At 41.6% G+C, this 13,679-nt stretch overlaps 1 protein-coding gene across 7 annotated transcripts in view; it reads right to left on the bottom strand.

Moving 5' to 3' along the window:
- Nucleotides 1-10,423, bottom strand: part of pcdh19 (protocadherin 19) — a 52,009-nt gene extending 41,586 nt beyond the window's left edge. For 2 of the 7 annotated variants that reach the window (XM_004545784.4, XM_076875667.1), the window contains exons 1-2: nt 7,109-10,422; nt 4,235-4,583 (exon numbers count right to left, since the gene is read on the bottom strand). In XM_004545784.4, coding sequence (XP_004545841.1) covers nt 4,235-4,583; nt 7,109-9,255 — 2,496 coding nt within the window. In that variant the 5' untranslated portion in view covers nt 9,256-10,422. Of the gene's footprint in view, nt 1-4,234; nt 4,584-7,108 lie in introns of all 7 variants that reach the window. The other 5 variants (XM_076875679.1, XM_004545788.6, XM_076875675.1 and 2 more) reach the window with 5 other exon arrangements.
- Between the last annotated feature and the right edge of the window lie 3,256 nt (nt 10,424-13,679).

Below are 13,679 nucleotides of genomic sequence, written 5' to 3'. Positions count from 1 at the left end.
CCACTAAGCACATCACATCACACTTTTAATTTTCTTTGACAGATGCTGCTTTATTTCACTTTATAAACACTGACACTTGAAAAGCACAAGATTTCTGAAGTCTCTACCTTACAAATAACCTCTCTAAATAATTAACAGGTTCAACTGCCACTCAATCAGTGAGCTTCTGAGGCTTTTGTAGATGAAACGATTCTTTTTCAAACGGTCTGAAAATAGGAGACGTTAAAGAATGTAACATACCCCACCCAAGTCTTCCAACGCATCAAAAAATAAATAAATAAATGAAATAAAATGCAAGATCAAGGTGTTATGTATCCCTCCCCTTATTGCACGACATCTGTATAACTGTCATTTTCTCTTTCCTAACACGATTAGTCTTTGACAAACTATTCAGAGTTGCAGAGGTATATCTGTGACCAGAACTAGACACCAGTAAATTTGTGACACCAGAACTGTCCTGTGAGATCAAACACTAAACATGACACTAAAATAAAAACATTTTAGCAACATTTCCACGCGCCGGCAGTACACGACACTAAAAGTGTACTTTAAATGCAAAATTCACAGCATTGTTTGATTATTGAAAATATGAAATATGCTTCTCACTCCTCCTTCTCTGAGATTTCTGAGTCAGTCATAATGATGTAAATGATAATGTCACAGCCCATATTTCAAATAAATGTGACACTCCATAAGAAATATTGTGTGTGCCTGTGTATTCACGAGTACATGTGTGGGGGGAGATTGGCAGTTTCAACAGATGTGTAGTATGCACTGACAGCATGACATCTATTTTGCATGCTCAATATGACACGTCTGAATGCTCCCATGCATATTGTCCCGATGTGAAGTGATAGCAAGGGATGTGCATCCTCGCTGGAACCACTCCCTGTTGTCTTTCCTACATCAATATCAAAATGTCTTCGTTACTAACGGGAAAAACAGCAAGACAGATACGCAGATCTCTTTCTTTTTTTTTCTTATTTAGCATACTTTGATTGACTGCGAGTGCAAACACAAAAGGTACTTTTTTTTCTTGTTATATAACTAAAACTTGGACAGTGTATTTGAAGGGGTGTGGTGGGCATATGGATTGCTGGGTTGTTGGATGACTGCTTCTGTTATCAATCAATTTATCCTGTAAAACATACTTTTGACCGAATGCATTTTACACTGTGTAACACAATGTCAAATCGCTTTTTTCTTCAATTTTACACATCACCTTGTTCTGATAAATCCTCCCTACAAAAAAAAAGATCTCTTACCTGAATAAGGCTAATCGATGAAGTAAGACAACTCATTTTCCTGCTATACTCATTATCTGGAATCACAGGTGTGAGGAGCCTTAGTACACATTACAAATTCAAAAACACATTCTAGCCAAAGGCTATTTCTTTACTGTATAATTGTCTCCCCCACCAAGTGATTCACTATAATTAAGCCATGGAAGACAGCTCTATTCTCTTGTGAGCATTCATATTAGTGCTACTACAGGCAGGTCTAACAAACATCTCACAGCTGATGCTTTTCCAAACAATGGACAGTAATGTTTAGGGATGTATATGGATGATATACTGGTCCACATTCTCACGAGGGAGAATGCAATATACACAATGCAACTACAGGTATGAGGCCTTTGGGGAGACCTGTCACTGTTATCTTGGCAAAGACTGCTGTAGGTGTGTGTGTGTGTGTGTGTGTGTGTGTGTGTGTGTGTGTGTGTGTGTGTGTGTGTGTGTGTGTGTGTGTGTGTGTGTGTGTGCCAGCATGCTTTGTCTAACGCAGGAAAAGCTCGACTCCAGCTGCTCTGACATAAGCAGGATTCTCGCTGCCCCACATGAACTAACAATAGAGGAGAACTTTCTATTGATCAAAAGCATAAATTACAAACAGATACAAGCCCATATCCTGTTTCCCTCCATTAACAAACCAAATCTGACATGGTTCTGATGGCTGATAATTTTAAACTACACGTTTGGAAAATAAACAAATGCAGCGACATCACTGTGCCGTGGTGTAAAAACAAAAGGCTCTTCTGCCAAGGATAAATGAATCATGGATAATTACGAGGTTGCCCTCAGGATGAAAACTATTTTTGGGGACAAAGCAGCCTTAGTAATCACAACAGTGCAGCCACTCGTGTGTCCTAGCCAGTCAATGGGATATGGGTTGAGGACTTGTGGAGTCAAGTGGTTTCAAGCCCAAGCTTTCTCATTGTAACAAAGCAATTAACAGTCATCCCACTGCTGTTTGTTTGTGCTATAAATGGCATTGTAATTATACCAAAACATTCTTTTTTTAATTTAAGAGTAACATTTGTACATCCTGTATAGCCTCTGTCTCTTGCAAGTGTCACAATGGGGAGCCAAGAAAACAGTGACAATGTCATTGTGCTGGGTTATCTGCTGGGGGACAAGGCATGCTCTTGATACTGTTTTCTTTACTTAGTGAATCTCACACACACACACTCTCTTTTCTCGGTCCAGAAAATGTGCAAATGTCGGGTCAAAGAGATGTTTGTCAACATCTAGTGGAAGAAGGAGAGAGAGGGAAGCTGCATGCTAAACAGCCCCAGCCTCTATTAGGCCAACCAACTGCCTCCAAGAAAATGAGAAAACGTGGTCGAGGCTCAGACACCTGGCACTAAGACTCAATATTCACCCTGGCTCACTCCTTATCTCTTTATCTGGCCTCACACAGCTCTATCAAGACAACTCTAAGCTTTGCATATGGAATCATCAAAATCAATCTTTCTCCTTACTTGCTCCCTCTCCCCTTTTTCATTAGGTGAAACAAATAAAGGGTGTCCTGATCCTGCGGCAAACGGGCTTTTATTGGATGCTTCAGCCAAAGAGACAGGATGCTGTTCAAGTTTTTGTTTTTTTACCAGGTTAGTGGATATCTTGTAGATTTTTTTTTGAGAGAGAGAGAGAGAGGGAGGGTTGTGTTGACCTGCATAGCACTGCCTACCAGCTGCCACAATCACAGAAAACTGGTCACTTCATGTACCTGCTGAATCCCACACCTCTGCCTCCACTGACACAACTACATTTTTCATTTTTTCCACCTGTGTTATTCACACACAGTCACTTGGAACCAGCTCAGACAGGCTCAGTAAATCAGCATGCCTGTAAGTAGGTCTCATTGACCTCTCACAATCCATTGGTGCCTGGATCTTTCAGGATCATCCAGTCAATATATCAATATCCATCTTGTGTTCCTTGTTTTAAGACCCCCTACCCCCACCTTCTCCTCACTGGAATGTCAAATGGAGACTGTAACCATCCTTTACAAGGGTGTGTGTGTATATGTGGAGCTTGCCACTAATATGAGTGGGTGTGGTAAATACTCTGATACAAGTACACACACATACAAATCTAAATGTCCCCCTCTCCCATGGGATTGAGGAGAAGTGGGTCATGAAGAAAAAAAGAAAGGTTGACGACAGAATCCAATAGATGAGTTCATACATACAAAAAGATCTATAAACTAAGGATCAGCTGGTCGGCATACACCTGTCAGCTTGAATAGCCTTTCAAGTCAGACCTTCACTGCTCTGCTGGAGCCATGCATGGTGTGTCAGGGTAATTCAATGGCTGGCTGTGCAGAGCAGCCATGCGGTAATGCTGTAGCCAAATGGACGACATACTGATTTAAGCAATGATTATTCTTTCTGTTAGCACCTGAAATGCTGTGAGGTAGAGGTGATTAGCCAGGTCAATACATCTGGCAGGTGGACAAACTCCTGGTTTTTTTTGCAATTGCTCAGCACATAGAAATAAAAAAACAAGTGGAGTAAGAGATGCCAAATAATCCACTTTGTTAGGCCTCCAACTTCTGCTTGGCAAAGCACTCTCATCAAAGGACAGCTTCAGTGCCTCAGCACCTTAAAATGCCTTGAAGGATTCCTCTCAGATCGACTGACATATTGCCATTTCAGTGGCTCAGCTTTTCCATCAATAATAGACCAACATTTCACTGGCACTGTGTTCTTTGGTACAGTGGAATGCTACATATCCCTGGACCCTTTTTTTTTTTAGATATTTTTGCCCACATATACCTGTTATTTATTATCAAGCAAACTAAATGCTAAAATTACAAAAGTAACAATTTCTTTGTTTCTCCTAAACCATTGCATTTAATCACAGGAATCAGTTTCAAATTTAAAATGTATTCTAAAGCCAAAGCAGCCCAGCCAAGGATCAAGGACAGAGCACAGTGGATTTTATCTCACCTCTGGCAGTGGCATGCCGTTGATGATGAGGTCTGGCTGCTGCTGGTGACCCTGCCCTGTGAACGGGTGCTGATAGCCATGGTTGGGAGCTGCATTGCGTGAGTTCTGGTTCTCCACGTTGAGGAAGGTGCTCTCAGAGCGCCTGCAGCCCAGCGGCAGGGTCTGCTGGTGGTAGTCGAAGTAGTTGAGCGAGGAGGTGAGAGATGAGCAACTCACCACATTCATCTTGTCTGTCTCTTCAACGTCTCGGGGCACCAGGCGGATGTCGTTCTTGCTCAGCTTCTTCTTTTTGCTGGACTTCTTCTGGTTGCCGTATGAGTACTCCGCGACCCTGCGCAAGTAGAAGAAACTGAACAGACTCAATAAAGCAGTGTTCTGCCTTCCCCCTCCCCTGCCCATATGGTCAAAAAGTTTCCCCACCATGCCAGCTAGGACACTGTTCAACCATGGGATAATTGCCCTTTTCCAAAGGTGGAGCAGCGCACGTAAGTGACCTTCCACTCGAAGCTTGCAGTGGAGCTGTTATCCCTTGTTTGTTTGCATTTGCATGCTCAACAATTGACATGTCACAAACAGGCAGACAATATGCAAACATGCCAAAACCACAGAAGCACAGCAAAAAGAGCACACTGATACCGAGCAGCATCGGCAGTATATGCAATCACATTCAAAGCACACATCCCACACTAATTCCATTTTTTCTTTCATTATCAAGGGAGCCCACTAGCAACACGGAGTGCAGGAGAACTGCAGATTCAAATTCATTTAGCTGCTCTCAGTGGCTGCTGCAAACTTGAACTGAGTATTTTGACTTTAACGAGAGCAAATGAGCAACACAGCCATGTTTTATCAAAGGATTCTCAGACTGGGGGAAATATCCATTCTTCACACAGCCCTGCAGTTTTCCACAGGAGAACAGATGCTAAATACTCTGCAGTGATCAGTGCAACCCTCACTAGACATATTCAAGAAAATATGTGATCCTTTTTACCACCTGCATTACCTCAAAGACTGGAAAGGGTCATTTTTAACCTTATGGCATGGGGGATATGGTTTGTTTCCCACAATAATTTGATAACAAAACTATAGCTGCCAAGGAAATTGAATTACCTGAATGTATCCGATCCTTTCTGATGTCAAACATGTCTCTGCTTTACTAGGCCTCACTGACCTCTGTTCTTCTCTGAAAGGCAGCACTTATCCTCTATCATTCCTAAAATCACACTGACTAAGAAGGTGCACCACTGTAGTTTGTCTTTTTCCTTTTTTCCTTTTTGTCTTTCAGATTGCATCTTGAAACAACCCCCATTCTGCTCCTCCTTGATTCAGAGGAAAGAAAATGGGCAGCTGCAAGGGTAGAAAATGCTTCATCGCTGTTTCATTTATCATTTTAACATGTTTTCTTTCTACTTTGTGCCCACAATGAAATCTGGGAGGGAAAATCTTCAGAGTCAGAAAGACTGACAGAGGACAAGCAATAAATTGGAGACAACTGCTCCTCATATTCGAGGTGGCGACTGAGAAGCAGAGCACATCAGTGCTGATTAAAGCACCCAGCAGGGATAGTGTCGCACACTCGGAGAGCAAAGTACTGGGAGCAGTTCTGAATTTTGAATTTGTTGTTGTCTATCATTGGGGTTTTTTTCTCTGAAGAAAATGCACAACTGACATTAAAAAAAATGTGAGAAATGTTTCTGTCGAGATGTCAATAAATAGATTTCCCTGTATTTCCAAACAGGCTCAAATAAAAACACGTTTATAACATTTTTCCAGGAGATATTAGTGTCTCTTGTTAACAATTAAAAAAAGGGGTCGACTGTGATGGAGACATAGTTTGTGATTATGTTTTCCTCTTAGAACTCTCTAGTCCAAGTCCAATCTTTGCAATTAAGAGTGTTGAAACATGCCTGTGATAATTTCAAGGGAACATTTTTTATACATATATGTACATCATTTGTAATTAATGGTGAAAAAAACAACAACAATTATTCTTAAGTCAGTTCTCACGTTTTCATGACCACCACTGCTTAAAAAAAATTAAGTAACTTTAAATCAACAAAATAATGTTTGGAGCAAAATATGATTATAGCTTCAGGTTAAATTCTCAAATCCAATCTATATGTAAATTTAGTGGTAATGTGGCACGGGGAAATCAAAGCCAGAACTGATGTTCAGACTGATGAACACAACAGAATATCCGCTATGCAAGTTCAGGAACACAATAATCTGCTCCTTTCCATGAAGCAGTCTTCATAGTTAATGAGTGGGATATGACTTACATACTCTCATAGAATCTAAACTCTTTTTCTTTTTATGTTATATTTATATTTACATTATTATACTTTTTGTAGAGAAAGGCAGAGGGGAGCCTGAATGATCCTTGAGGACTATCCATAATCACACTAGATTAAAGCTGATAACAGCCAATCAGCCACGGTGGAGGTTAAATAATAAATGTCTGGTTCTGCTATTGAGCCAGTGGGGCGTTAATTGTCCGGCAACACATCCGCAAATTAAACATGACAGTTGAACCGTCATATTTATGAGTCAATTGGTTACAATGAAAGAATTAAATCCATCAATCATGTTCCGCTAACACAGAACAGTGGGCCTTAGCGAATGTTTCTGATTTAATGCAGTAGAGATTATTTAGATATAACTCAATTTCAGCTGTGGAAAGAAATCTGCTGTCCTCAGATTAGAAGCCTTTACATGCTGCATAACAAAAGCAATGCACTGACAACTGACAGGTTCAAGCGTGACTGCGAACACACAAAATGTCTCTCTCTCTCTCTCTCTCTCTCTCTCTCTCCCTCTTGCATACACAAATCTATACATGCATACACACAAGCACGCACGGGCTTTAGTCAGTACCTGCAGTTGTACGTCCGGATCTCCTTGTTATCCCTCTTGCACTTGACCGCCACAAAAATCATGGTGATAAACAGGATAGCTGCGATAGAGCCCAAGGCGATGATGAAGATGAGAGACAAGTTGACAGGTCCTATAGACTCCTGCGCGCTGAGGTCTGGAGAGAGGTACACCACTATATAGGCCGAAGAGGACAGGGAGGGCTTGCCGTGATCCCTCGCCACAACTGTGATTTCGTAGGTGGATTTGGCGTTTTCCCCAAACATTTTGGTGGAGCGTATCTCTCCGTTCACCTGGTCGATTTCAAAGAAAGTCCTGTCTCCCTCTGAGATAGTGTAGGTCAGCCGCCCGTTCTCCCCCTCATCATAGTCGTCAGCTTTAATTTGGGTCACCATGTAACCCTTCGCAGCGTTTCTTGGGATAGAAACTTCCGCTGTGCCATTAACCAGCGGAGGGTTTGTCATAACAGGTGTGTTGTCGTTGACATCCAACACGACGATGCGCACTGTTGCGTTACTTGATAAAGACGGATTGCCGTTGTCTCTGGCCAGCACTTTGAAATCAAAAGTCCTAGTGTATTCATGATCAAACGACCTCATTGAATAAATGCGGCCTGATGGGTTTATGCTGACATATGTGTTTACATCCATGTGCTTAATCTCACCAGGGACTATTGAGTATGAAACGGTGCCATTCATCCCCAGATCAGGGTCTTCAGCTGATACTGTTAGCAGGCATGAGCCAGGGAGGTTGTTTTCCATCACCATCTCTTGATAGTGTGGCTTAAGAAAGTGGGGAGGGTTGTCGTTTTCATCTGTGACTTTTACTACCAACGACTTTGTGGCGCGTAAAGGGGGGATGCCACTGTCCTCTGCTTGGATGGTCAGGTTGTATGTGTCCTTTTGCTCTCTGTCCAGCCTGCCATCAACAAGTATAGTGGAAAAGCTCTCATATTCTTGTAGTCTGAACGGAACATTACCCTGCAGCCTGCACTGCACTTTGCCGTTTGCCCCAGAATCCTTATCTGACACCCTCACCAGCGCAATGACATATCCACGCTGCGCGTTTTCACTAACTTCCACCATCTCTGTGTTCAGTGAGAGTAAACTGATGACAGGTGGGTTATCGTTAGTATCCATCACATTCACGGTGACTTTGCAGTGAGCTGGGATAGAGTTTGGACCTAGATCTTTGGCTTGGACGTCGATTTCATATATTTGCGTCGTTTCATAATCCAAATCACCAATGACAGTGATAACCCCGGTTCTGGGGTCAATTTTGAAAGCATCCCTCGTTTTCTCGGTGACGTAACTGTTGAACGAGTACAAGACCTCTCCATTAGTGCCTTCGTCGGGATCCGTTGCATTCAAGTCTATGACTAATGAATTACGGGGGGAATTCTCCATCACATTAACTGTATACACTGGCTCGTCAAAAACGGGGTTGTTATCATTAGAATCAATTACTTTAATATTTAACTGGACCGCACCTATCTTTGGTGGGTCTCCTCCATCTTCTGCGCTGATTTCATATGTATAGTGGGACTGAGTTTCCCTGTCTAACGATTTTTGCACAACAAGCTCAGCAATTTTCGACCCATCCCCTCTGGTCTTTATTTCTAGTCCGAAAAGCTCATTTGGAGTGATAGAATATGATTGCACTCCAAAGATCCCCGAGTCCGGATCGCTTGCCCCCTCTAGGGGAAACCTGGTACCAGGGGAAGCATTCTCAGAAATTTCTATGTCAATGTGGCTCGTAGGGAATCTGGGTGCGTTATCGTTCAAATCCTCAATTTCAACTTTGATGACACAGATCTCCATAGAGTTTGACATCACTTCTAGGGATATAATGCACTTTGGGTTTTGTCGACAAAATACGTCCCGATCTATTTTCTGTTGGGCTGTAAGAATTCCTGCTGGACTCAGTTCAACATATCCAGGATGTGAATTGGATATGACCCTCAAGTACGGGGGCTGCGGTGCAATCTGAAATCCTTGCTTTAGTGCGTCGTTTGTCACGTTTCCTATCACTGACCCGGCCCTCATTTCCTCGTTTATTCCATACTTTAAATTGATAACAGCTTCAGTCCCGACCCAAAAAAGGAGGAACACAGCAGTTAATTGTATTAATTCCATCTCCTTCGTTTGCATTGTACCTGTTGACTTTTCCTGTGCCTAACAAAGACCTTGATAATTACGCACAGAGGTACACGTCAGAGACAACTGGAAAAATTATGCAAATTAACCATCTCATTAAAATGTCCAAAAAGTATCTGAGTGATGAAAATCTCGTATGTATGAAAATTATATCTAGGTGTGAAAGCTAAAATTCTAACAAGTGCCTTAGCCTATTTCACTCTCCACAGGCAGGGAACATCCTCTGGTCTACTGCAGCGGACGAAACACTGGGGACGACAGATCTGTGAAAACATGCTGAATCTTCTCACAGTACTGATTTAGTCGAATAAATCCGTGCTGCTCTTATCAAGCGGCAAAGTGGTCTTACACAGAACTCGTGCGATGAATCGTCCATTTTCAAGTGGGCTGGAACTAGAAATAAATGTTCGGACTGCATAGACACAAAATTCCTTTGAGTAAGTCCACAATTTAAAAAAAAAACTTCTTTGTTGATAAAGTAAAGGAGCTTAAAAGTCCGTGTTAGATTTTCAGCCTTTATCCCAGTCAATATTTAAGTCGCATTTTGAATAAACATCTTGTTTTGTGCAATTTAATACAGGCAGTGGTCAAATTTCCTTATCGATAGACAGCTATAGGCTTTTAAACTGCACAATTGATGAAAAAAATAAAATAAAATAAAGAATCAGCAGTCGCAAAATTATTCAACAGCCTAAGTCCGGATAGCTTTGCTTAAAAAAAGAGGGTGCAATTGCAGGAATGTCTCATCACATCACTCAAGTCCCGATTACCTTTTTATTTCCAGCAGATTTAGTCTTTCGTCCCCTCCGTAAGTCTTCAAGCTTTTACTTACTAATTGATTTCCTTCTGTGTCAGTTGGAAAAGGCTTCACATATCCCGATTATTAGTCCATGCAACACAGAAAAAAAGAAAAAAAAATCCGATGAAAATGTAGCCAAAAGCCTGTGGGAGGAAACCTTGTCAGAGCACTACTGTATGTTCAAAACGCATGTTTAGCTGCAGCAAACTGAAGCACAGTCGCCTATATCCAGCCTGGTTGAGGCAGAAAAAAAGAAATCACTACTCGTTGCCAGAAGGCTGTCTAGTTGACTCCAACAAGCGCTCCTCTCGCTTCACTGGTGCACACTGGCGAACTCTCAGCTCCGAGGCGAGCGCTCGGTCTGAGGACCCGCAATCCCCTCAGCCAATCAGGGGTTACACAGGAGGGCTGGAGCTGCTGGTGGGTGGGGCAAAGTACAGCAATGAAACGCGGCCAACTACCTGTTCTCCTGCAGATGGACGACTTGACGGGCAATTACGTCGTACACGCCGAAACACGAAGCTGAGTATTAGATGATCGTTAGAATGCGGTTCCAAATGTAGGGTCTGGGGACCCATGGGGGTCTTTGAAAAGACTCCCACGAATGCCACAGACAAGAGTAACAGACCAATTTCTTCCAGCAGAAGCGGAGAAGCGAACCCACGGATAAGTTTTCACAGATTTGCCCCTGCGTTCCTTTCTACTGTTGTGCTCCATTAAATGTAACAAGTCATATTTTACTATACAGATCTTCAACAGGAGAATACTCGCTCTTGTTTTTGACTTTTGTTAGAGACAAGAGGTGATACGTCAAGGTGTGGTCACCTCCGTGCCAGAGCAGACATCGAAACTACTCGACAGTGTTTACTGTTGGCTTATGCTGCATATTTTAGAGTCAGCCACGGCCTGCTGATCTATAGCCCACAACCGTTGCAAGTGCACGCATCGTGTTGCATCATTTAGACCCTAGACGTGGCTGTCATGCATCTAATGTTCTGAACTTCAGCAACACCGGGCACCACGGTGAGGCAATTTCCAATAATGAACAAATATTATAGGCCTAGATGATGGCTTCCATGTAACAACAAGCTGGGGGGGAATCAATAGTAACTCAGATTTATATAAAATAAAAAGAAATTCTCAAGCTTTTACCCCACGAACGGTCACAGCCAGTTGTCTGTTTCATACCTCCTTGATGCTAGCGTTGTTGTATTTTTTTTTATCGCTATTAGTTCATTATTTTGTTAAATACTTTGTAATGAACACGAGAACCATAGAAAGCCTACAACAGAGTGTTTTTAATTATAGAGATAATGATTTTTATTACGCCATTTAATGGCTGTAAATATTAAACCTTTTGTTAATAAGGCCAGTAATGAGTTGGGTTCACCGTGACCTTCATCCTACCTACAGCTAATGGTCATAATGGAACAACACATTCAAGGCGCCCGTTGTGCTATCTCCACAATGGGTAATTGACATTATGGCTCCATCTAATGTGACCAGTTTACCACCATTAAATCTCAGCCAACACAAGCAGGAAACTATGGCAAGAAAAAAAGGATTGAATATGAAGTTTAGTCGTTCTGCACATATTGCAGACTGTCATCGCCCTCCTTGAAATCTCACTCTTTTCATTCAGATGGAAGCGACACTCGCTTACAGCCGGCCCTTTGCACGCAGACACGCACGCACACCTCCTCCCATGCAGCCAGGCTGCTTGCCTGACTCTAACCGGCGCTCAGCCGCCATCACATCCTGTCTAGGGCTGGCAGATTTCAAAGTCACAAGGGTGACACCTAGCGTCCGCAGCCTCCGCTCGATTCTGTTATTCCAGCTTGTCCATTTTACCCCCAGACTGTTTCACCCCCACGAAAAACAAATAGCGTGCCACAAGAATAACAATGAAGCACATCGGCAAATCAATTCCCTGTCTTTATTGGAACAGAAGTCTAGAGTTTGACCACAATTAATATTCTGTCCAGGAGGAGAATTAGTTCTGAGCCATATCCAATCATTGTTATCGATATAGGGTTGTTGAACTGTATGTGGAAAGGAGAATGCGGTCGTTGTTTTGCAATGTAAAGATGTAATTTACCAAATTCATTTATGTTTCTATTCACAACAAAAGCTTCAGCTGTGTCCGTTTAATAAAAAATCAAGCTACAGCAGCTTCACTGAGCCTGATTTTGTGTACTCTCTTGACCAAAAACCCTTCAGAATACATGGATATGAAAGAGTACATTACTGTATCTCCCGCACCAGAACAGAACAAATTTTTGTCCTTAGAAGTTTAGAATTACTATCAGCTCCATACTCTTTAAATGTTGAGATTAAGAAAAAAAAAAAAAAAAGAACCACTTAATGTTTAAGCGATTCAGATGCCCTAATGTCTTAATGGACGTCTAAACTTCTCTTGCACAAAGAAATCACATTTTGACAAAAAAATCAAGTGTGACCAACTTGTTTGCTTTGCTGCAACATCTTTAAGACGTGTTGCAATTGTACAAAGACGGTGCCAGTAGAATCTTTAAGCTCATACATTGTTAATGTTGAGTTAAACAACCTTAGGCAATGGCAAGGGACTTCTTTTCTCCTCCGGGCTTTCTGATCACTGTATGTGCAAAACAGTGGAGAGGACGCTTTGTATTTCTGTCAGTCTGAGGTTATGATGCAGAGGCTTGTATTGTTTGCTTGATTGTAAGTAAAAAAGAGAGAAAAGTTCTTCACAAAAACTGTCAATTAAAGTAATGAGCAACTTAAAACTGCTGCTTTGATTGTGCTCATATATGGTGGAAAGTGGGTGAGCAACAGTTTGCAATAAGTGAAGATGGACTTATTGTTTCTTGTGTGTTTTTTAGGTGTTAAGAGATTGACTTACTAATTGCAAAAGGGCTTGAGTTCTGCCATCAACCCAGTACAGTAAGGTTAAAGAGAAAACCTTAAGTATGAAAATTTTCTGATTGAAGAGCTGCAGTATGTGGCGAGGGCTAAGAGGTTAAAAATGTTGGAGATGTTTCTCACCCTTCAGTTGAGTGCTGTGTGAATAAACGCAACAGCACTGCCTGGAGCAGCAGGGTAGATCATAAACTACAGCAGTAATTTAGCCACAATGTATTTCTTTCTCTCAGAAAGCGATGGCATGTTTCATTTATGAGCTACAATCTACCTCAATATACTTCCTGCTGTTGACGTACCTTTGTGTCTTTTATTGATTTTACAGCTACATTAAAATCCTTAAATTTTCTGTTGTGGGTGAGTGATGATGCATTGTCTGCTTTAACATTAGTGTTTGGTTTTTCTTTAACCACAACAATTACTTGTTCTGTAAAAAAAAAAAGAAAAAGAGGAGAACTTATTGCGAGAAAGTAAAGTAATGTGTTTACTTGTCCACCGATTCATTAAACTGTCAGTCAGGCTCAGGAGCACACATAATATTCCAGCCTCAGTTCTCTTTTACACCACGTTACAGTCTTTTTAACTCTGAAACAACATATGATACATTTACCATAAAAATATATATTATACATCAAAATAGGAAAGTGATAATCAGTACATTTCAACACCTAACAGAAAAGATAGAAAACTATGCCCTTATTTGAGTCGTGACACATCTGTG

Source organism: Maylandia zebra, linkage group LG2 (genome assembly GCF_041146795.1).
Source record: "Maylandia zebra isolate NMK-2024a linkage group LG2, Mzebra_GT3a, whole genome shotgun sequence".
NCBI classification, from domain to species: domain Eukaryota; kingdom Metazoa; phylum Chordata; class Actinopteri; order Cichliformes; family Cichlidae; genus Maylandia; species Maylandia zebra.
Note: the sequence above shows the minus strand (reverse complement) of the source record. Positions and strands in the feature narration are given on the sequence as shown.